This window comes from Geotrypetes seraphini, chromosome 5 (genome assembly GCF_902459505.1).
Source record: "Geotrypetes seraphini chromosome 5, aGeoSer1.1, whole genome shotgun sequence".
NCBI lineage: Eukaryota > Metazoa > Chordata > Amphibia > Gymnophiona > Dermophiidae > Geotrypetes > Geotrypetes seraphini.
In genome coordinates, this window is record NC_047088.1 from 173314598 (window position 1) to 173337883 (window position 23286).

Genomic DNA, 23286 nt, shown 5'->3' on the forward strand with positions numbered 1-23286 from the left:
TAAATACGGTTTTCTAAGAAACCAATTTAGTACCTGTCCGGCAATCTGTATTACAAAATTTATTTTCCTAAAGGCCAACTCTCCCACCATTCCATTTTCTGTTAGCTTGGAGGTCACCCATGTGTGAGAATATGCTGCCTGCTTGTCCTGGGATACTTACCATAACAGGTGTTATCCAGGGACAGCAGGAAGATATTCTCACAACCCACCCATCTCCCCGGGTTGGCTTTTTAGCTGGCTTATCTTAACTGAGGAACCGCACGTCCTATATCGGGCGGGAAGACACTCGCACATGCCTGGTTTGAGCTATCACAAACTTTCTTAAGTCTTAAAGTGGCAATGTGTGAGAATATCTGCCTGCTGTCCCTGGATAACACCTCTTACGGTAAATAACTGCTTTATTCACCCTTAAGTTTCTTTTAAAAAGGAACAGCCTGCATGCATTTGCTGTTTAATGTTTTTAACTAACCAAAGAAAATATAAGTATTGGTTTACAGATCTGGTTGTATAGAAGTTTTTTGCAATATTTTTCTTTCCATTGTAGCAAACCACCAACCAGACGCAAACAGATTCTTTATCTCCATCTCCCAATCCAGTATCACCTGTTCCATTAAATAATCCAACGAGTGCACCAAGATTTGGAACAGTAATTCCTAATCGCATCTTTGTAGGAGGAATAGATTTTAAGGTATGTTCCATTAGTAGTAAAAAGTGCATTGTAATAAGGTGACTGACTATTTTTCAAAACTATAATGATTTTCTGGTCATTATTCAGAGAGAGTTAACCAGGCAGGACCCAGAAGTTATCTAAGTATTGCTGATATTTGGTGCCCGGATAACTAACTAGGCAAGTAGGACCGTGTTAAAAGCAGTTCTAACTGTGCTCAGTTACCCATGTACCAGCACTGAATATCTGCCAGACTCCGATAACTTTTGGCAGCCTGCAAAGAATCAGATATTCAGTTCTGGTAGCCACTTTAGGTCCAGCACTGAATATCTAGGTTTAATTTAACCTGTGGTGATGAGTCCTTAAAAAAAAAAAAATGCTAACTATTGTAGGCTGGATATTGATGCTTTTATATACTCTTTGGGGCTGATTTTCAGACCACAGGAGGCAGTGAACTTCTAAATTCAATGCCAGGGCTATATCTGGTGATTGGCATTGAATTTCTAGTCTATTTTTAGCCGTGTTTGACATAGCTGGCTAAGTCAGGAGTTCCTAACCACCAGGCTGCGGACCAGTACCGGGCTGTGGGCTGTGCCAAACCAGGCTGCACAGAAATTTTATTTACATTATAGGCAGTCCCTGGGTTCTGGCCAGCATCTTCCTCCCAGTCACACTTCTCTTAACAAAGCCATGAGCAGTGGCTCCTGCACATTGCCTGCTGCTGACCTGGAAGCCTTCCCTCTTGGTTTACGGATCAACCGTGGGCCACGTGTAGGAACTGTGGCTGCAGTTTTGTGAAGAGAAGTGCGGCTGAGAGGAGGGAGCCAGCCAGAACAGGTAAACATCCGCAGGAGGGAGACACAAACTTGGGACACAGAATAGAGGGAAGGAAGGATGAAGACGGACACCTTGGGACTTGAGAGAGAGGAGGTGTGTTGGGACACAGAAGGAAGGGAGGGAGCACAAACAGGACAAAGGAAGAAAGGAGGGAGGGGGCATGACCTTGGGACACAAAATGGAGAGAGGAAGGGGATCATGAACTTGGGACATAGGATGGGAGTGAGGGAAAGAGATGCTAAAGTGGGGGACGGAATAGAAAGGGAGAATTGTTGGGCATGGATGTCTGAGTGAGAGGGAAAGGGATGGTGCACGGGGGAAATGAAGAAAAAGAATTGTTGAGCATAGGGAGGACTCCCACTGATTCTGCATTATGGTGAGTTGTCTTAATATATTGTATATATTCCAATGTAATAATAATAGAAATAAAGTGCATAATATAAAATGTAATAATTACATTTACATTATATATGTAATAAATTAGATGATATATTATGCACTTTATTGATTATGCGCTTGAATCCCTCCCCCCTATCCATGGGAAAATTGTCTTGCGTGAAACCGGTCCCTGGTTCAAAAAAGCTTGGGGACCGCTGGGCTAAGTCATAGTGGCCAAAGGGGATGGTATGCTGAACCAAGGGTATTGCATCTGCTCCTGTGAATCTGTTGCAGGAGATACTGATCACTATTTTCCTCCTTCTTCCTGCTCTCTACTACCCCCAGTCAGTTATTTCTTCTTTAGGTGAGCCTGCAGGAGCATCTTTTATCTGCTTGGTCTTCTTGGTGGTTTTCCGCCATATTTTGTGTTTCTGTTCAGCTCCAGTGACTGCCTAGCCTGCATGAGAGAAGCTGTACTATGCATTAGAGCTCAGCACTCGCCTCGATTGTCATTTCGGAACCTTCATGACTGCAATCAATTCCATTATACCAACTACCGTCTTTGACTAGACCCTTAAAAAAGGCTTGTCAGCCGAAACACGGCCCATGTCGGGTCATATGTTTGATGTGGTCTAATTTTACCATTGTCCGAAGATATCTTTAAGGAATAAATGAAAGTCAAGAACATTGTGCCTTTCCACAGTTTGTTTTCTATTGGATTGCACCTTCTCCTGTGGAATATTGGGTCTTCCTGTTTTGTGCTTTTCAGTCTGCAGCTCACAGGTGGATCATGCAGGAACCTGCTCAGCCAGCCTACTGGAACTGTGGAGCTCAGGATTTATTGTTTGCTGGAAGAAATGTTTTGCAGGAAGAGTGGACCCCCATCTGCGTTTTAAGATACTCTATTGGAATGAGGCAGATAGTTTCCATTATGAAAAAGCAGTGGAATATTTTATAACTACATCTGGTTTTTCAAGGGAAAGAACTGAGAGTTGCTTTCAGCAGAAATCGCAATCTAAAAGAGATCCTGTGTACCGCAGACATGGAATATGGAATAAAGACCAATGAGACAGGAGGACATAAGAAATGTGGGACTTGTATGATGTGTGAATCCACCTTGGAATTAGATCACTTTTTTGAACATCTGATTGCGAAGCAATACAGCACTACCTGTAGTTTCAGTTTGTTGTTTATGTCATCATATGTCCCTGCTCCAAGCCTTATGTGGGGCGGATGACTAGATGGTTTAGAACTAGGCTTGGGGAACACAGAAGCAGTCTAAATTGTGAAAGACTAGATTAGTCCAGCATTGTAAGGAACAGAATCATCAATTCAATTTGCTTAAATGTTGCATTTTAAATCATATTCCTAAAGGTTTAAAATTAAATGACAGAAGAAGAACTCTGATCAAATGTGAACAGGAATGGATTTTTCGTCTGATGTCTGAGGAACCCAAAGGGTTAAATTCCCAAATAGACTGGCATCCTTTTTTTTTTTTTTTTTTTAAGATCTTTTTGAAATTCAACTCACACTTTTTTGAAATTTAAAACATGTACAATGTTCCTCTGGAACTCCCAGTTTTAAAATCATATTTTGGGGTCAAGCTTTGGACATAATTTTTTTGAACAGTTTTGATTGTCTTTGCACTTGCAACATTGGCATTTGTGGGGAGTGTGTGAGTAAATTAACAAACTGATCTTAAGCACAGCATGTACAGGTTGCTTGTCATTTCTCAATGCGCTAAAATTATCCTCTTCAATATGCTGCATTCTGTTGTCAACCCCTGTTTTGTTTCACTCTCCGGTTTGTATTTCAACTTCAGTCTCTCATATTGGACATATAATAATTGAAGTATTTTCAATAATTGAATAATGAATAGCAGAATTTAAATTAAGACAAAATTCTTTTATGCATCACGTACCAAACTTATACCAAAACATCACTGACATTGAACATAAGAACATAAGAATTGCTGCTGCTGGGTCAGATGCGGTGGCCCTCTGGTCAAAGACCACCGCCCTAACTGAGACTAGCCCTACCTGAGTACGTTCTAGTTCAGCAGGAACTTGTCCAACTTTGTCTTGAATCCCTGGAGGGTGTTTTCCCCTATGACAGACTCAGGAAGAGCGTTCCAGTACGTTCGTATGGAATCTATCCCCTTTCAATTTTAGAGAGTGCCCTCGTTCTCCCTACCTTGGGGAGCGTGAACAACCTCTCCTTATCTACTAAGTCTATTCTCTTCAGTACTTGAATGTTTCAATCATGTCCCCTCTCAATCTCCTCTGTTCGAGAGAGAAAAGGCCCAGTTTCTCTAATCTTTCACTGTACGGCAACTCCTTCAGCCCCTTAACCATCTTAGTCACTCTTCTCTGGACCCTTTCGAGTAGTACCATGTCCTTCATCATGTACGGCGACCAGTGCTGGACGCAGTACTCCAGGTGAGGGCACACCATGGCCCGGTACAGCGGCATGATATCCTTCTTTATCATTCCTAGCATTCTGTTCGTCCTTTTTGAAGACGACGCACATTGCGTGGACAGCTTCATTGACTTGTCGATCATAACTCCCAAGTCTCTTTCCTGGGAGGTGTCTCCAAGTACTGCCCCGGACATTCTGTATTCATGCATGAGATTTTTGTTACCTAGATGCATCACTTTACACTTATCCACGTTGAACCTCAACTGCCATGTTGATGCCCATTCCTCGAGCCTGATTATGTCACATTGCAGATCTTCGCTATCCCCCTGTGTCTTCACTACTCTGAATAACGTAGTATCATCCACAAATTTAATCACCTCACTCGTCGTACCAATGTCCGGATCATTTGTAAAGATGTTGAAGAGCTTGGGTCCAAGCACCGAGCCCTGCGGTACCCCACTGGTGACCCTCTTCCAGTCTGACTATTGTCCATTTACCCCCACTCTCTGTTTACTATGCTCTAGCCAGTTTTTAATCCATGTGAGTATTTCACCCTCGATCCCATGGCTCGCAATTTTCCGAAGTAGTCGTTCATGCGAAACCTTGTCAAACACCTTCTGAAAATCCAGATATACAATGTCAACCGGGTCGCCCTTGTCTATCTGTCTGTTTATTCCCTCAAAGAAGTGCAGCAAGTTCGTCAAACACGATCTGCCTTTGCTAAAACCGTGCTGACTGGTTCTCATCAGCCCGTGTCCGTCAAGGTGATCAATGATGCTGTCCTTTATCAGTGACTCTACCATCTTTCCCAGTACCAATGTCAGACTCATCGGTCTGTAGTTTCCCGAATCTCCCCTCGAATTTTTCTTGAAGATCGGCGTAACATTCGCCACCTTCCAGTTTTCTGGAATCTTTCCCAATTTGATCGACAGATTGGCTATTAGTTGAAGCAGTTCAGCTATGGTCCCTTTCAGTTCCCTGATGACTCTTGGATGGATGCCATCCAGTCCTGGGGATTTATCGCTCTTGAGCCTATCAATCTGCCTTCACACCTCCTCTAGACTGACCGTCAATCCTGTCAGCTTTCCGTCTTCGTTTCCAGCATATAGCCTGATGGGTTCCGGTATACTGTGTAAATCTTCTTCAGTAAATACAGATATAAAAAATGTGTTCAGTATGTCGGCGATTGCTTTGTCCTCCTTTAGCGCTCCCTTTATTCCATGGTCATCCAACAGTCCCATTACTTCCTTCGCGGGTTGTATCCCATTAATGCATCGAAAGAATGACTTGAAGTTCTTTGCCTCCTTGGCTATTTTTTTCTCGTAGTCTTTTGGTCCCTTTTACTGCCTAATGGCACCTGTGTTGATGTTGCTTGTGCTTGTTCCAGTTTTACATTCCTTAAACAAAGTTTTCTTGTCTCTGATCACTTCCTTCACCTCTACAGTGAGCCACGCCGGTTTGTTGTTCTTTTTCCTCTTGGATCCTTTGTTGATATGCGGTATATGTAGATTTTGCGCCTCGGTGACTGTCTTTAAAAAGGGACCAAGCTTGCTCTAGTGTTTTTACAGTGCTTATCCTCTTCTTAATCTTCTTCCCCACCATCAGTCTCATCCCTTCGTAATTTCCCTGTCTGAAGTTCAGCGCCTTGGCCATTGTTCTGGACCGATGTTTCTTCCCTGCGTCCAGGTTGAAGATCATATTGTGATCGCTGCTTCCCAGCATCCCTTCTACTTCTTCACCTTGTGCCGGTTCTCGCAATCCATTTAGAATTAAGTCCAGAATTGCATTTCCTCTCTTATTTTCCTTGATGAGTTGTTCCAGGAAGCAATCGCCTGCAGTATCAAGAACTTGGTCTCCCTACTGCAGCCGGAGGTGCCTAGGTTCCAGTCTATCCCCAGATAGTTGAAGTCACCCATGATAACTGCTTTGCCTCCCTTGCAGTTGCGTTTAATCTCGTCCATCATTTCTCCATCAATTTCTTCAGACTGCCCTGGGGGTCGATAGTAGATGCCGATCTTTGTTTCCAGTCCATTTGTTCCTGGAATTTTGACCCATAGAGATTCTAACTTATCCGTTGGTTGTGGCGTGTTCTATCCAGTAGATTCAATTCCCTCTTTGACATATATGGCAATGCCCCCACCTTTTTGAGCCACTCTGTCTCTGCGGTATAGTTTGTATCCCGGTAGCACAGTGTCCCAGATGTTTTCCTCAGTCCACCATGTTTCTGTGATGCCGATGATATCCACGTTATCTTTTTGTGCCATAGCTTTTAATTCACCCATCTTATTCCTTAGGCTCCTTGTGTTCGTGTACATACACATGAGTTTGTGGCCTGTTCCTTGCATTTCCTTCCCTCTTGAGTCCCTTTTGATCCGTCTTGCCTGTGATCCGGTGATTCTTCTCCTCTATCTTCCTGCACGGTATCCTTCGGGTATACCGGTTCCCGAACCATCTCTCGGTCGACTGTCAGCTTTCCCCTTCTTCCTAGTTTAAAAACTTCTCAACTTCTCGCTTGATGTTGCTTACCATAAGCCTTGTTCCATCTCTGCTGAGGTGGAGTCCATCCTTCTTGTATAGCTTGCTCTTCCTCCAGAACGTTGTCCAGTTGCGCACGAAGTGGAATCCTTGTTCCTCACACCTGTGCCGCATCCACGCGTTGACTGCTTGCAGCTCCCTCTGCCTCTTCTTGTCGGCCCTGGGTACCGGCAGGATCTCCAAGAATGCTATCCTCTGCGTTCTTGTCTTCAGCTTCTTTCCTAGCATCTGGAACTGGTCCTTCAATACTTCTCTGTTGTAGTTCCTGCTACTCACGTTGTTCGTCCCCACATGAATCATCACCACCATATCTTCTTCTTCCACACTGTCGATGATCCTGCTGATGCGGCTCACTAGGTCTTCTACCTTGGTTTACTGGTAAGCAGATCACCAGTTGATGCAGTCTTCCTCCTGCTATGTGGCTGTCGACTTGTCTGATGATGGAGTCCCCCACGACGATTGCTGTCCTCTCTATCTTCTCTTGATTCTCCAGCTGCAGATCCGTGACCCTGGTGCATGTCCATCTCTCCAGCCATAGGTTTGTGTCCTTTGTTCCCATCCATTCTCTATCATCCTGGCGTTGGCTTGCACCGGGCTCATCTTACATTACATTACATTACATTACATTACATTAGGGATTTCTATTCCGCCATTACCTTGCGGTTCAAGGCGGATTACAAAAGGTTAGTTTAAGGACAGAATTACAATGAATTACAGAATTACCGAATTACAGAATTACAAAGGTTAGTTTAAAGACAGAATTACAATGAATTACAGAATTACCGAATTACAGAATTACATGAATTATAATGAGTAGCTAGAGAGGTAGGATGTAGATCTTAAGGGCTTTTAGAGGTCGTGTTGTTATTGCTGTTTTAGGAATTTCTTGAAGAGTGTGGTTTTTATTTCTTTTCTGAACGTCTTATAGTCTGGGGTGGTCATCAGAAGGTTGGAGATCTGGTTGTCTAGTCTTGCAGCTTGGGTGGCTAGGAGGCCGTCATGTAGTTTTGTTCTTTTTACTTCTTTGGATGGGGGGGGTATGAATGGGGAGTGCGTTTTTCTGTGTCTGGTATTGGTTGCTTGGATGAGGCGATTGTTCAGGTATGATGGACTGTCTCCGTGTAGGGTTTTAAATAATATGCAGTAGAATTTGAATTGGATTCTTTCTTGGATTGGGAGCCAGTGTGAGTTGATGAAGGCCTCAGTGATGTGGTCGTGTTTTTTCAATGAATAGACGAGTCTTAAGGCTGTATTTTGGATTGTTTGGAGTTGTCTTATCGTAGTTGCCGGACATGGGAGGAAGAGTATGTTACAGTAGTCCAATATACCTAGTATTAGGGATTGTACTATAAGTAGGAATTGTGTACTTTCAAAGAATTTTCGGACTTGTCTCAGGTTTCTCATGATTGCGAATGATTTTTGCGTTGTTTTGTTTATTTGCGGTTGCATAGTGCAGCATCTGTCTATGGTCATGCCAAGTAGTTTTATGGTTGTTTGGATGGGATATTTGGTTGCGTTTATGTCTAGGATGGTTGTGGTTTGGATCTTGTCATTTTCTAGGAGGATGAATTTGGTTTTGTCTTGGTTGAGTTTAAGTTTGTGATTTTCCATCCAGGTTGTGACTGCTTCCAGTGTTTGGTGAAGTTCGTCTGTCATGGTAGGTTTAGAATGATCGTATGGGATGAGGATGGTGATGTCATCCGCATAGCTATAGGATGTTATGCCTAGATTATCCAGGTGAGTTCCTAGAGAGGCAGTGTATAGATTGAAGAGGGTGGGGGATAGTGGAGATCCTTGTGGTACGCCGCAGGGGTTTGACCAGGATTCTGATTTTTTTTTGTTTGATTTTACACTGTAGGTTCTGAGTTTTAGGAATCCTTCGAACCAGGAGTATACTTTGTCTGAGATGCCTATTGCATCTAAGATCTGTAGAAGGATGTTGTGGTCTACTAGGTCGAATGCCGCTGATAGGTCCAGTTGTATGAGTAGCATTTTTTTCCCTGTACTAAGTTGTTGTCTGACGGTATCCATGAGGGAGCCTAGTAATGTCTCTGTGCTGAAGTTTGTTCTGAATCCTGATTGCATGGGGTGGAGTAGGTTATGGTCTTCTATGTAATTGGTGAGGAGTTTGGCTACTAGGCCTTCTATAATTTTGACATATAGCGGAATTGAGGCTATAGGTCTATAGTTAGATGGGAGGTTTTGTGGTGCCTTTGGGTCTTTTTGGATTGGGGTGATGACAATTTCGCTGAGGTTGTCAGGGAATGTGCCCTCTGTGAGCGTGAGTTGGATCCATTGTAGCGTTATGGTGCGGAACTTTACACTAGAGGTGGTAAGGAGATATGAGGGGCAGTGGTTGAGGTCACAGGAGGCATGGCTGTATTTTTTGTAGAATTTGTTGAATTCTGACCATTGTATGTTTGGGAATTGAGTCCAAATTCTGTCTGCTGCGATTGCCTCTTTTCTTGTAGGTTGGATTGTGATTGGATTTTGCTTGGAGGGGTTGAGGATGAGTGTGGCTCTGGTGTTGGTGATTTTGTTCTTGAAGTGTTCTGCTAAGAGGGTGGGTGATGGTGGAGGTGTGTTCGTGGTAGTAGTGTATGGTTTGGTGTCTGTTAATTCTTTCAGGATTTGGAATATTTTTTTGGAATCTTGTGTTTCTGTGCCTATGAGATTGGTATAGTAGCTTTTCCTCTTGTCTGTTAGTAGCTTTTTGTACTGTTTGTTGATTTTTTTCCAGTCTGTTTTTGTTTGTTCTTGGTTCTTTTTTCTCCATTTTCTTTCTAATCTTCTACACTGTCTTTTGAGTTGGAGTAATTCATTATCAAACCATTGGTCTGATTTCCTGCTGGTTCTGGTTTTGGTTTGTAGGGGTGCCAAATTATCAAGGATGTTGGTGGATACATTTTTCCAGTGGGAGATGAAGTTTTTTGGGTCACAGTCTTGGATGGTTTCGTCTACATTTGACCAGAAAATGGTTGGGTCTATATGTTTGCGTGAGGTATATGTGGTTTTTTTTGATAGAGGTGTGTGTTTGGTTTTGGTCCAATTGATGTTGAAGTTATAGATGTAGTGGTCTGACCATAGGGATGGGGACCATGTTCCGTTAGGAGTTTGGATTTCTTGATTGGATGGTTGGTGAGACATGAATGCTGCAATGTCCAGTTGATGACCTTTTTCATGAGTGGTTTGTGGGTTTAGGATCTGGAAGGATAATGCATTGAGGAAGGATAGACAGTTATTTGCTGGTGTGGAGGTTGGGTCTTCTAGGTGTAGGTTTAGGTCTCCTAGGATGAGGTTAAAATCAGCTGTTAGTGAGTTTTGGTAGATGAAGTTTTCAAATTCGGGTCTCACTGTGGTCCAATTTCCTGGTGTTATGTAGCAGAGCAGGCAGTTTAGAGAGTTTTTTAGTGTTGTGTTTGTGAGTTGGCATGCTAGGAAATCCAATTGTGGAGTGGATACTTTCTCAAGTATGTTTAGAGTTAGGGAGCTCTTGAATATTATTGCTAGTCCTCCTCCTCTTTTTTTCTCTCTGCAGGTTACTGTAATTTTGTATTCTGGCGGGCATACTTCTTTTATTCTAGGGTCTGTGTCTGAGGTTAGCCAGGTTTCAGTGAGGAATAGGCAGTCAAGTTTTTCTGTTGTTATCCAATTTTTTATGTTTTCTGTTTTTGGTCCTAGAGATCTGATGTTGACATAGGCACATGTAAGGGAGGTCGTGTTGGTCTTTGGACTGTAAGTTGTTTCCGGGTATATGAGTGTTGTGTGGGTTGTGTGAGATTTTGTTTTCGGGGGTGTTGATCTTCTTCTCCAGATAACAGTGATGGGGTGTTGAGTGTTGGTGTGGTGGTTTGGGTTTCTTGGTGTGAGTATTCTTCTGTTGGGGATTTGGAAGTTGGTTGTACTTGCGGTTGAGGTTGTGGTGGGTAGGTTGTTTGCTGTTGTTTTCCAGCTAGAAATGAGGAGGATTATCAGGATGATGGCTATTTTGTGTGTATTTCGGGAGGGCTTCATATTTGATGTCTGGTTTGGAGTGTTCGGGTTGTTAGGTAGATGGAGTGGTTCTTTCTTAGAGTCTTGGTTTCGGGGGGCGGAGCAGGGCTCCCACGCGGCCCGAGGTCGCTAAAGTTGTGTAGGCAGCTCCCGGTGGCAGAGGAGTTGCTTTGAAGAAGGCAACAAGGTTGCTGGGGTTTCGGGGGCGGAGCAGGGCTCCCACGCGGCCCGAGGTCGCTAAAGTTGTGGAGGCAGCTCCCGGTGGCAGAGGAGCTGCTTTGAAGGAAGGCAGCAGAGATGTTGTGGTTTCGGGGGGCGGAGCACGGCTCCCACGCGGCCCGAGGTCGCTAAAGTTGTGTAGGCAGCTCCCGGTGGCAGAGGAGTTGCTTTGAAGAAGGCAACAAGGTTGCTGGGGTTTCGGGGGCGGAGCAGGGCTCCCACGCGGCCCGAGGTCGCTAAAGTTGTGGAGGCAGCTCCCGGTGGCAGAGGAGCTGCTTTGAAGGAAGGCAGCAGAGATGTTGTGGTTTCGGGGGGCGGAGCACGGCTCCCACGCGGCCCGAGGTCGCTAAAGTTGTGTAGGCAGCTCCCGGTGGCAGAGGAGTTGCTTTGAAGAAGGCAACAAGGTTGCTGGGGTTTCGGGGGCGGAGCAGGGCTCCCACGCGGCCCGAGGTCGCTAAAGTTGTGGAGGCAGCTCCCGGTGGCAGAGGAGCTGCTTTGAAGGAAGGCAGCAGAGATGTTGTGGTTTCGGGGGGCGGAGCACGGCTCCCACGCGGCCCGAGGTCGCTAAAGTTGTGTAGGCAGCTCCCGGTGGCAGAGGAGTTGCTTTGAAGAAGGCAACAAGGTTGCTGGGGTTTCGGGGGCGGAGCAGGGCTCCCACGCGGCCCGAGGTCGCTAAAGTTGTGGAGGCAGCTCCCGGTGGCAGAGGAGCTGCTTTGAAGGAAGGCAGCAGAGATGTTGTGGTTTCGGGGGGCGGAGCACGGCTCCCACGCGGCCCGAGGTCGCTAAAGTTGTGTAGGCAGCTCCCGGTGGCAGAGGAGTTGCTTTGAAGAAGGCAACAGGTTGCTGGGGTTTCGGGGGCGGAGCAGGGCTCCCACGCGGCCCGAGGTCGCTAAAGTTGTGGAGGCAGCTCCCGGTGGCAGAGGAGCTGCTTTGAAGGAAGGCAGCAGAGATGTTGTGGTTTCGGGGGGCGGAGCACGGCTCCCACGCGGCCCGAGGTCGCTAAAGTTGTGTTCCTTCATGTGAGTTCCTTCTGCTGCTTCCAGATCTCGCTGCTGTGTCACCCATTTCTTTCTGGTGGTTGTCTGTCAGGCGGTCCATACTCTCTGTATGTGTATCTCGGCAGTTCCACTGTTGCTGGTGATTTTCCATGGCCTCCCTGTAAGCCTTCTCTATGAACTTCTCCAGCTCTTGGACTTCTTCCTTGATGGTGTCCTCTGTCTTGATGTTCTCTGCATCTCTGTCCTCCTGAAGTTCCCTGCATCTTTGTCTTCCTCCTCCATTGCTTGAAGTGCCTCCAGTTCCAGAATTCTGCCTTCAAGGAGTCTGACTTGTTTCTTCAGGCTCTCCAGTTCTCCACATCGAGCGCATATGTAAGACCGCCTCCCAGAGGGGAGGTAGTCATACATATGGCAGATGGTGCAGAAAACTAGGTAGCTCAACATCCTGCTTCTGTCTGCTGCTTCCATTGCTGCCCATTTGTCGGTCTACTGTGGCTGTCCTCTGTGCCTGCTGTGTCCACTGTGGCTGTCCCCTGTGCCTGCTGTGTCCACTGTGGCTGTCCCCTGCGCCTGCTGTGTTCTCTGTGCCTGCCTTGCTGTGTGTTCTCTGTGCCTGTTGTGTCCTCTGTGCCTGCCTGGCTGTGTGTCCTCTGCGCCTGTGTTCTCTGTGTCTGCCTGGCTGTGTGTTCTCTGCGCCTGCTGTGTCCTCTGTGTCTGGTTGTGTGTCCTCTGTACCTGCTGTGTCTGCCTGGCTGTGTGTTCTCTGCGCCTGCTGTGTCCTCTGTACCTGCTGTGTCTGTCTGGCTGTGAGTCCTCTGCGCCTTCTGTGTCCTCTGTGCCTGCCTGGTTAAATGCTGTGACCTATCCAGTTCTTCCCACAATTAAGATCTTAGGTATAATCTTGGACCAGAATCTAACTATGAAGAAGAATCAGGTTGATGCCCTGGTACAGAAAGGCTTCCACACTTTATGGAAATTGCGTATTATAAGAGCATATTTTAAATTACAGGTCAAGTTTTTGATTCTGAGCCTATTGGATTATTGCAACATTGTCTATCTGGCTGGTACTCCAAAAATCCTTATAGATTGCGCATGATACAGAATGTGGTAATCTGACTGATCTTTGGTTTGAAAAGGTTTGACCATATCTCTCCTTTTTTGTGTGAATTGCATTGGTTGCTGGTGGTGGTACGTGTGAAATTTAAGTTTGGCTGGATATTTGGTGGATTCTTTTACATTTGTTAATGTTCTAGATATTCAGACACTGTCTTTTCATTTCCATCTGTTAAAGGATGTAAACTCAATGTCTCTTATCTTACCAAGCAGTGTCTAGGGGTAAGGATTTGAATTCGTTAACAGTGAATGTTAATACATATCAACAGTTTAGGAAACATCTTAAAACATATTTGTTCACCAAATTTCTAGGCAACTAAATCATTCCTTTTGATTGTTTTATGCTCTTTTGTAAACCACATAGATCTTCACAGTAATGTGGTATAGAAGTGGTTTTTATTTTATGTTATGTTTCTGGAGTGCAATCAGCTGTTTTTAGAAAATTTATTAGATGTCAGCATGATTGTAACATCATGATGATGTAGGACACCATGAATCTAAAGATACGATTCTGTTGCAGCCATTTTGTAATGCCGGTGAGCATGGAAAACAAGTGCCGGAGTGAGTATTTTGAGCCTTTTTTAAAATCTAGGGGTGACTGTTTTCAAATATTTTACATGTAATAATGTATTCAACTTCATTCAAATCTGTTGCAGTGAAGCCTGGTTTGCCCTGACGCAGCTTCAGCGAAACGCTGGCTGGCCACTGTCAGCTTTGGCTGAATCGCAAATAGAACATGACTTGACATTTAGCTGATCCTTACAAGCACAGCCAAACTCTAAAAAATTCACCAAGACGCACTCCAAACACAAAATAAGTTGACTGTGAAGTTTGAAGCACAGAATTAATGAACCCTAAAATTTGGGGAATTGATTAGCATATTTAGTTTAATGTACTAGATTTGGAGAGGAGATTTTTTTATGCTGATGAGATATCTCTTAAGTTTTAAGTTTGTGCCTGCCTGCATGCAAAAGTGACTGGTAGGTCAGTCTGAGACTTTTTCCTCCTCAGCAAATCATTCAGTTCAACAATCATAAGAACATAAGAATAGACTTACTGGGTCAGACCAATGGTCCATCAAGCCCAGTAGCCTGTTCTCATGGTGGCCAATCCAGGTCCCTAGTACCTGACAAAAACCCAAGGAGTAACAACATTCAAAGATTAGACAAATTGTTGGCAGCCTTTCCAGATAGAGATTAGCATTTTTTTAAATTAATTTAACATAAATTACAAGTAAGTCTATTTGTTACAGAAAATAAGAATCATATCCAAACTTAAACAAAATCTTAAGGAAACAATTTTTAGGAAGAAAAAAAAAAGATAAATGGAATTTAATTCTTCCTTAGACAAATTAAAGGGAGAAAATTATAACAAGCTATTCAAGGCCAAGGCAACTTCCCCCAGTCTTCAAATTTTGGAGCCTCCTCCATCACGATCTTAAATGATCAAGTATAAGGAAAACATATTTTAAACCTAGATATTTAACAATACACTTGCAGGGGTAGGCCAACATGAAAGAAGCACTCAACCCCTTTGTTTCATTTCTCATAGCAAGAAATTGTCTTCGTCTATCCTGTGTAGTTTTAGTTATATCAGGATATAACCATATATGTTGTCCACAGAAAAGGTTTGCAAAATTTCTGAAAAACAATCTCATGATAGCATTGAGGTCTTGTTCAAAGATGAAGTTTACTATCATGGTAGCTCTCTCCTTGATATCAGAAAAAGAATTCTCCAGAACTGCCGTCAAATTTTGTAGCTCATTTTCAATGACCAGTTTCTCACCAGAAGGTATACTGTTAGGAGCAGAATTCTTTTTTGCAACAGGTAAAAAAATATGCTTTATTAATTGGTGGAATCTGATCTGGAGGAAAATTCAAATTTTCTATCAGGAATTTTTTAAAGATCTCAATTGGTGTCACAGCTGGTATTTTTGGGCAGTTTAGAGATCTAAGGTTCAAACGGCGGTTAAAGTTCTCAGTCTGTTCAATTTTTCGTGCAATCAAATTTTGTTCTTTAACAACCAAAGAGACAGAATGTTTTGAAAGTGGACTCAGTCAAAATCTTGTCTAAACATTCCTGTTTAACTTTTTCAACACTTGAGGAAAAAGCATCCATTTTAGCCATCATGTCCTGAGCAGTTTTCCCAACTTTTTCATCCATTTTCTTAATGGCCTCAAAGAGTGTCTCAAGGGTGATGCCAGGACTTGCTGCAGGCACTCCAGGTCCCACAGGGTTCTTCTGCTGGTCCTGGTGTCCAGCAAAGGGTATAAATCCTCCCAGAGATTAGCATTTTTTTAAGGGATTTTGGTTTGTTAGCTCAGCAGTTCCCCTGCTATTTGCTCAGTAATGCAGTGCAGGCTGTACGGGCATGAAAGGAGGCTGCTGCCTTTCACTGTCTTTGGTAATGACCACGCAACAACACCACATAGGCTGTATCAAGTAGTTCTTTTTAATAAATCAGTAGTCAGCTTACATGATTGTCATCAAATTTGATCATACAGCAATGTGCCAAGGGAAGAAATCAGCCAGAGACTAGTAGTCTGAGAAGATTCACTTCCCTCTAAGTTCAGTTCCCTATTCTTGACCTTTTATCCCTTTACCTGGGATGTCATTCTGATTGGAGTTACATTAGCATTTTGATTGGTGGTTACATTTTCAAAATAGTGATTGGTTGTTTTTACAGGTTACTTTGTCATTACAAGGCTTGGGTGTTGTCAAAAACAGCTTCCCTATCTCCCATGACAGTTTGTCCTTGGTGCTAATTTCCAGACCCCATGAACATGGACCCCTCCCTTCCTAGTGGCCCCCTCCTTCTTTTAACTCTTGGGCATTGTGGTTATCAGTACTTCCAATATGTTGTATACTCAGCACATATGAGTTATTCTTAGTTAATGCCCTGCGACTATTTTTCCATGCTGCCTGTTGAAGTCACTTTTCTTGTGACCAGTACTTCTCCATGAAAATTTCCCCAGTAGCTGCTTAAATGCTGTCAGCAGTTATGGATCAGAAATGAAGTTTTTTAGAATCCATTTTGTCCTTTCTTCCATTTTTCTGTCCTTGACCTGTTTTCTTATTAGGCCTTGTTCTTTAACCCTGTGCCTCAGAGTTTTCTCAGGCACCAATTGCATTTCTACAGAGCGTACGTGGTATCGGCTGCACTTTCCTCTCCTCTCTTCGTGGTGTTTGGATCCTGGTTCCAGGGGTTGAGGCTCAGACCTGCAGTGGTCCGACAGGCTGCTGAAGAGTCAGACGAGGCACCATTTACTGGTGACAGAGGTCCTATCCTTATTCCAGCTACCCTTAGAGGAATTATGGCAGGCTGCAGCACATCTTCCCAGCATCTGGTCTGTGAGTAGGGCTGTCACAGTCCATAGGACAGTTTGCGAGGGGTGTGTGTCTGAAATTGTGGTTTTTGAGGTTATATCTTGTAACCTTGTTTCCCCATCCCTGAAACCCTAAAATTGCTAGGTTTTGAGGTCCTTACTGGAATTATAGATGTTTTTTCAGCAGGAAATCCTGGTGGTGGCCATCTTGAATTTTTCCCAATTTAAATTCTTAGTTCTCAAACTTCTTCAAAAAGCCTTGTTTTTGATTCTAACCTCCAGGCATGGAGTGCTCATGCTCTAATGACATGAATTCATGCCACATTTGTGTCGGTTGGATACCTGAGAAATTTCCTTGCGCCGCATGTTCTGCAAAGCGTGCTGGGGAGGTGGAAACTTCGAGTTCAGCCTCTGACCATCTTATTAATGTTGTCAAATGACTATTGGGATGAATAGGTGACAATTTTACTCTCTTGGGGTTCCATGCTACGGCACCAGTTCTGATGGCCTCAAAACAAAAAGAAAGTGCTCTAACCCTCTTGAAAGGTTTCTTGACCATCTATGACCTTGCTCTGGCAAGCCTGTCTGTGGCACCTTCTAGGTTAGCTGGAGAGCAACCACCTGTGCAGTCTTCCCGTATTCCAGCTTCTGCTTCTTCACGGAGACCCTGGTCTCTTCCAGATACCCAACAGCTGTTTGGACGGGGTTCCTGAAGATGATGATCTGGTGCTTATCTTCTCTGGAAACTTCCTGAGAGAAAAAGCTCCAAAGGAGTTCATCTGAGTGTATCCTCAGAACATGAGCGCAAAAAGCGCCCTACAGGATTATACCTACAAACATCACCTTCAGTTTCCCCATGAACCTTTTAAATATTAAAGTGTCTTTCATATATAAAACAATCAATAAATAGTAAAGTGTCAAGTGCATGTTTGGAATTAAATAAATCAATAGTGTATCAGTGAAAATGTTTAAATCTAACAGTTCTTAAATATAGCAGTTTTCTCCATAGAATGTAATATGCAGAAAAACTTAGCTTTCAAGAATCCTCATGGAGTCAAAGCTTTCTCTTTAGGGGGGTGCCTCAACCGAATGCCCTACAGAGTCCTCTGTTTCGTTCTCTTCCTCAGGAGCAATGTCAGGAGTACATCCCACTGCTTGTGAAAATCTGTTTGTCTTTTCTCCACGGCTGCTACAAGACTAGAATCAAATGTGCATTTATAATCAGAAGGAGGCTATTAAGCATTCCAACCCTTCTCTCTCCAACGAATGAGCACCTCAGAGCAGCAAACTGAGGGAGCAGAGAATCGCCTACCTCTTTACCTGCAATTTGCTGCTGTGAGACACTCCACAGTTTCATTCATACTGTGTGGCTCAAATGTTCTCAAAGTATATATCCAGAACTGTTCTCTGGCTAACAGAAAAGATTTCCTGTAAAGACCGAAGCAAAGAATTTATTCAGTCTCTCTGCGATGGCCTTAACCTCCCTGAGCGCACCTTTTACTCTTTGATCATTCAAAGATTCCCTGGATTCCCTCACAGGTTTTATTTTGATGCACCTAAAAAAATGTGAGTTTTTGCCTTCTTGGCAAGTTCTTCATATTCTTGTTTAGCTTTCTTTATCAATGTTTTGCATTTAACTTAAACTTCAAAAGTGGAGCAGGTATATTAATCTTCAAAAAATATGTTAAGGAAATTTGATCCTTTTACAAAATATCTAGGAAAAAAATCTTGTAGTATAAAAACCTAAGTTGGCATTAAAGATTCACACTGATCACTTGAATCAGTTGTGAAAATCTTGGAAAAAGGTGAAGGACCTCAGACATCCTTTCCCTATTCACAATAGGACAGCGAATGCTGTGTTATTCTATGGGTTTGTCTTTTCGATCATCGGTCCACCACCTCCTCCAATAACAAAGCATAGAAAAAAGCATCAATATGCACAAAAGTAATGAAATAAGGACTTAGCTGTAAACTTGAAATGAAATCAATACATGTCTGATCCCAACGGGGCCCGTTTCACCCTAAGCTTCTTCAGGAGATCAGGGACTAAAAGGTCTATGTCCAGCCATGTCCACACCATATACCTAAAATATGTAAATATAGTCAGCCAACAACACCACCACATGATAACTCAACAAAACATAACATGACTCACAAAACATTCATAATACCCCAGCTAGTTCCTCCTAAAAGAAAAGAAAAACACTCAATGCATTCTCCTTGTGACTCATATGCAGTCTACTTGACTTAATCTGCTTCCATATTATCGTCACAAACCATAAAAACCCAAAATGATTTAAAGAACCTCCTTCCTACATAAAACTTATAATAATAATGACTCAAACTAGTGTTGGAATCAATCAGTCACCGAGAGTACCCAGGGGATGGCTATGGTCCGAGTACAGATGAAAGGGGAACCAGGACGGAGGACAGAGGTCTCTGTACAGACCGAGCCCATCCCCTCAAAGATGTCTACAGTCTCAATGCAGACAGAAGTAATGGACCAGCCGGACGAAAGCCTTTTGCTGGAGCTGAGGAGCCTGAGAGAGGAGGTTCAGCGCTTAAGGAGCATCCGAGACGACGAGACCTTCATCGATGGAGTCATCCAGAAGCTGTCTCAGATCGTTGAACAGGAACCTGACAAGACCACCCTGGGAACACCCAAAGCATCCAAACCTGCTAACTTGAGACAAACCGCCGGAATGCAGGAAGCGGCTGGAGACGCTGACTCCTGGCAGCTGGTGACTTCCTCCACAGGAAAACGCAGAGGACCTAACTCTGTCTCTTTTTCTCACATACAGGGCAGCTCTACATCGACACCACAAATCGCCCTGAGGAACAGATATCAACTGCTACAGGAAGGTCCTGAGAACGAGGTACAAAAAGTTGTCCAGCAGACGGTTCCAACTCCGAAATCAACAGTACGGCCCACCCCTAAGAAGCGCAGAGTGGTGGTCATCGGGGATTCGCTGCTGAGGGGCACCGAGGGACCAATTTGCAGATCAGACCTACAATCAAGAGAGGTCTGCTGTTTGCCAGGATCCGGGATGTAACCGCTTGCCTTGACAGAGTCATCAAGCCCCGAGACCACTTCCCCATGATTCTAATCCACGTCGGAACCAACGACACCGCCAAGAGCACCCCGGACAGCATACCTGAAGACTTCAGGGCCCTGGGGGAGAAGCTGAGGAGGATGGATGCGCAGGTGGTCTTCTCCTCGATTCTCCCAGTGAGGGGTAAGGGCAGAGCCAGAGAGGATCGAATACAGAGGGTGAACGACTGGCTGCGAGGATGGTGCAAGGAGATGAACTTCGGGTTCCTGCACCATGGAGAAGCTTTGCAAGGACTACAGGGACACGACGGGCTACACCTGACCAGAAGAGGGAAGAATGTACTTGGACACCGTCTAGCCCGCCTACTTCACAGGGCTTTAAACTAGGTAAATTGGGGGAGGGTACAGGCACAAACAACATACCTGGCGAACTAAACTGCTAATACATTTTTTAGGATGAGGTAAGTAGTCACCGAAATTCTGGGTCAGGGGCGAGTACACACACTTTCGAGTCGGGGGTAGGTTCACATCATAAGTATGGGCCACATTGTAATTCTGGGTCTAGGGGGAGTACACATTGTAATTCTGGGTCTAGGGGGAGTACACATTGTAGTTCTGGGTCTAGGGGGAACACAAATAACGCATATAATGCTAAAGGTGTTCAAGCAGCTCAAGCAGGAATATCCCCACTGAGAAGTAACAAAAATACAACATGGAGGGCTATATACGTCAACGCTCACAGTTTGGGAAACAAGATCCTGGAATTGGAAACAAAAATAAGGAATGCTGACCTGGATGTGGTGGCGATATCTGAGACCTGGCTCACAGACTCCCACGGGTGGGACATGGTCATACCGGGTTACAACTTGCTTCGCCGGGACAGGGAGGGCAGAATGGGAGGAGGGGTAGCATTATATACTAAAGATGACATTAAGGTCACAAGAATCTCAGATGTCCAGTACACTGGGGAATCCCTTTGGGTTAATTTGGCCAGAGGGAAGGACAAATGCTTGTATCTTGGCGTAATTTACAGACCCCCAAGACAACAGGATGATCTGGATATGGAAATAATCGGAGATATAGAAAATATCACCTTGCATGGGGACACAGTATTGTTAGGTGACTTCAACATGCCTGATGTGAATTGGGATACACTTACCTCTGCTTCCGGCAGTAGCAGAAGGCTATTAAACTCTATGAAGGGAGTTGGTCTCAGGCAACTGGTGTTGGAGCCAACAAGGGATCAGGCAATGCTTGACCTATTACTTACCAATGGAGAAAGTGTCACAGAGGTCTCGGTGGGCGACACAATGGCCTCCAGTGACCACAACATGGTATGATTTAATCTTAGGAAAGGTTTCACTAAATCTACCACGCTGACCAAGGTTCTCAAATTCAGGGACACAAACTTCCAAGACATGGGTTCTTTTGTTCACCAGGCGCTACAAAGCCAAGCAGAAACCGATAGCGTGGAAGAAATGTGATCGTCTTTGAAAGCCACCATACAGGAAGCGACAAACCGCTATGTTAAATTAGTAAGTAAACGGCGAAGGAACAATAAGCCGCAGTGGTTCACTATGGAGATCTCAGACCTCATCAAGGAGAAGAAAAAAGCATTCATCTCTTACAAACAATCGAGGAAACAGGACTCCAGAGCAGACTACCTGACCAAGTCAAAAGCCGTCAAAACAGCGGTCAGGGAGGCTAAATTCCACATGGAGGAGTCTCTGGCAAAAAAACATCCAGAAGAGAGATAAATCCTTCTTCAGGTATATCAGTGACAGAAGTAAAAACTCAGGCGGGATTGTACATCTTAGGAAACCAGACGGAGACTATGTGGAAAAGGATTCGGAAAAAGCCCAACTATTAAATTAATACTTCTGCTCAGTCTTCACCCGAGAGGCGCCGGGGCTTGGCCCTCAGCTACAGACAAGGGCTGACTCAGTTGACCCGTTTAGTAACTTCGAGTTTACGCCCAGCAGTGTCTATGGTGAGCTGTCGAAGCTCAAGGTTAACAAGGCAATGGGGCCTGACAACCTACACCCCAAGGTGCTTAGGGAGTTGAGTGAGGTCTTGGCAGAGCCACTGTCAGCGCTCTTCAACCTCTCCCTTAGTACAGGCAGCATCCCGTTGGACTGGAGGACAGCTAACGTCATTCCACTCCACAAAAAAGGCTCAAAGATGAAGACAGCAAATTACAGACCAGTGAGTCTAACATCGATAGTGAGCAAACTAATGGAAACTCTAATCAAACACCAATTGGATAAGATCCTGGATGAGGAGAATCTACGGGATCCCCGTCAACATGGATTTACTAAGGGGAGATCATGCCAATCCAACCTGATCAGCTTCTTTGACTGGGTAACGGGGAAGCTGGATATTGGGGAGTCCCTGGACATCGTGTACCTGGACTTTAGTAAAGCATTCGATAGCGTACCACACCGCAGGTTGCTGAGCAAGATGAGTTCTATAGGATTAGGTGACACATTGACGAAATAGGTTGGGAACTGGCTTGGAGGTAGGCTTCAAAGGGTAGTGGTGAACGGCACCCCCTTCGAAATGACGGAAGTGATCAGTGGAGTGCCACAGGGCTCGGTCTTGGGCCCGATCCTATTCAACATCTTTATAAGAGACTTGGCAGAAGGGCTTCGCGGTAAAATAACATTATTCGCCGATGACGCCAAACTAAGTAATGTAGTGGGCAAATGCACAACGGACGAAGATTCAATGCCCGACAACATGATGCACGACCTACTCCTACTAGAGCGCTGGTCTAGGACCTGGCAATTCAGCTTCAATGCCAAAAAATGCAAAGTTATGCACCTAGGCAGCCAAAATCCATGCAAGACTTATACCCTTAATGGTGAGATCCTAACTAGAACGGTAGCAGAACGAGACTTGGGGGTGATCGTCAGTGAGGACATGAAGGCTGCCAGTCAGGTGGAGCAGGCTTCATCCAAGGCAAGACAGATCATAGGTTGCATATGCAGGGGTTTCGTCAGCCGTAAGCCGGAAGTCATTATGCCATTGTATAGATCCATGGTGAGGCCCCACCTGGAATACTGTGTGCAATTCTGGAGGCCGCATTATCGCAAGGATGTGCTGAGACTGGAGTCGGTTCAGAGAATGGCCACCCGGATGGTCTCGGGACTCAAGGATCTCCCGTACGAAGAACGATTAGACAAATTACAGCTATACTCGCTCGAGGAGCGCAGAGAGAGGGGGGACATGATCGAGACGTTCAAGTATCTCACGGGCCGCATCGAGGCGGAGGAAGATATCTTCTTTTTCAAGGGACCCGCGGCAACAAGAGGGCATCCGTGGAAAATCAGGGGCGGGAAACTACGAGATGATACCAGGAAATTCTTTTTCACTGAAAGGGTGGTTGATCGCTGGAATAGTCTTCCACTGGAGGTGATTGAGGCCAGCAGCGTGCCTGATTTTAAGGCCAAATGGGATCGACACATGGGATCTATTCACAAGGCAAAGGTAGGGGAGGGTCATTAGGGTGGGCAGACTGGATGGGCCGTGGCCCTTATCTGCCATCTATTTCTATGTTTAACCAAATCCGCCAAATAACCACTCATACCTATTCATAATCTACTCGCCAGTGACCACAACAATCTTACCAGGCAAGACGAGAGGATTCATTTCACATTCCCTCAACAGCGCAGGTGTGGCACTCCTTCTAGTCTCACAATGCCTCTCAAAAGAATGGCGGCAAGAATGGCAACAGTGTCCCATGAAAAT

General features: G+C 44.6%; 1 protein-coding gene across 1 annotated transcript in view; it reads left to right on the plus strand.

Moving 5' to 3' along the window:
* Positions 1-23286, plus strand: part of BOLL (boule homolog, RNA binding protein) — a 566072-nt gene that overhangs the window by 43091 nt on the left and 499695 nt on the right. Inside the window, exon 2 of the mRNA XM_033945221.1 lies at positions 545-688. Coding sequence (XP_033801112.1) covers positions 545-688 — 144 coding nt within the window. The remainder of the gene's footprint in view (positions 1-544; positions 689-23286) is intronic.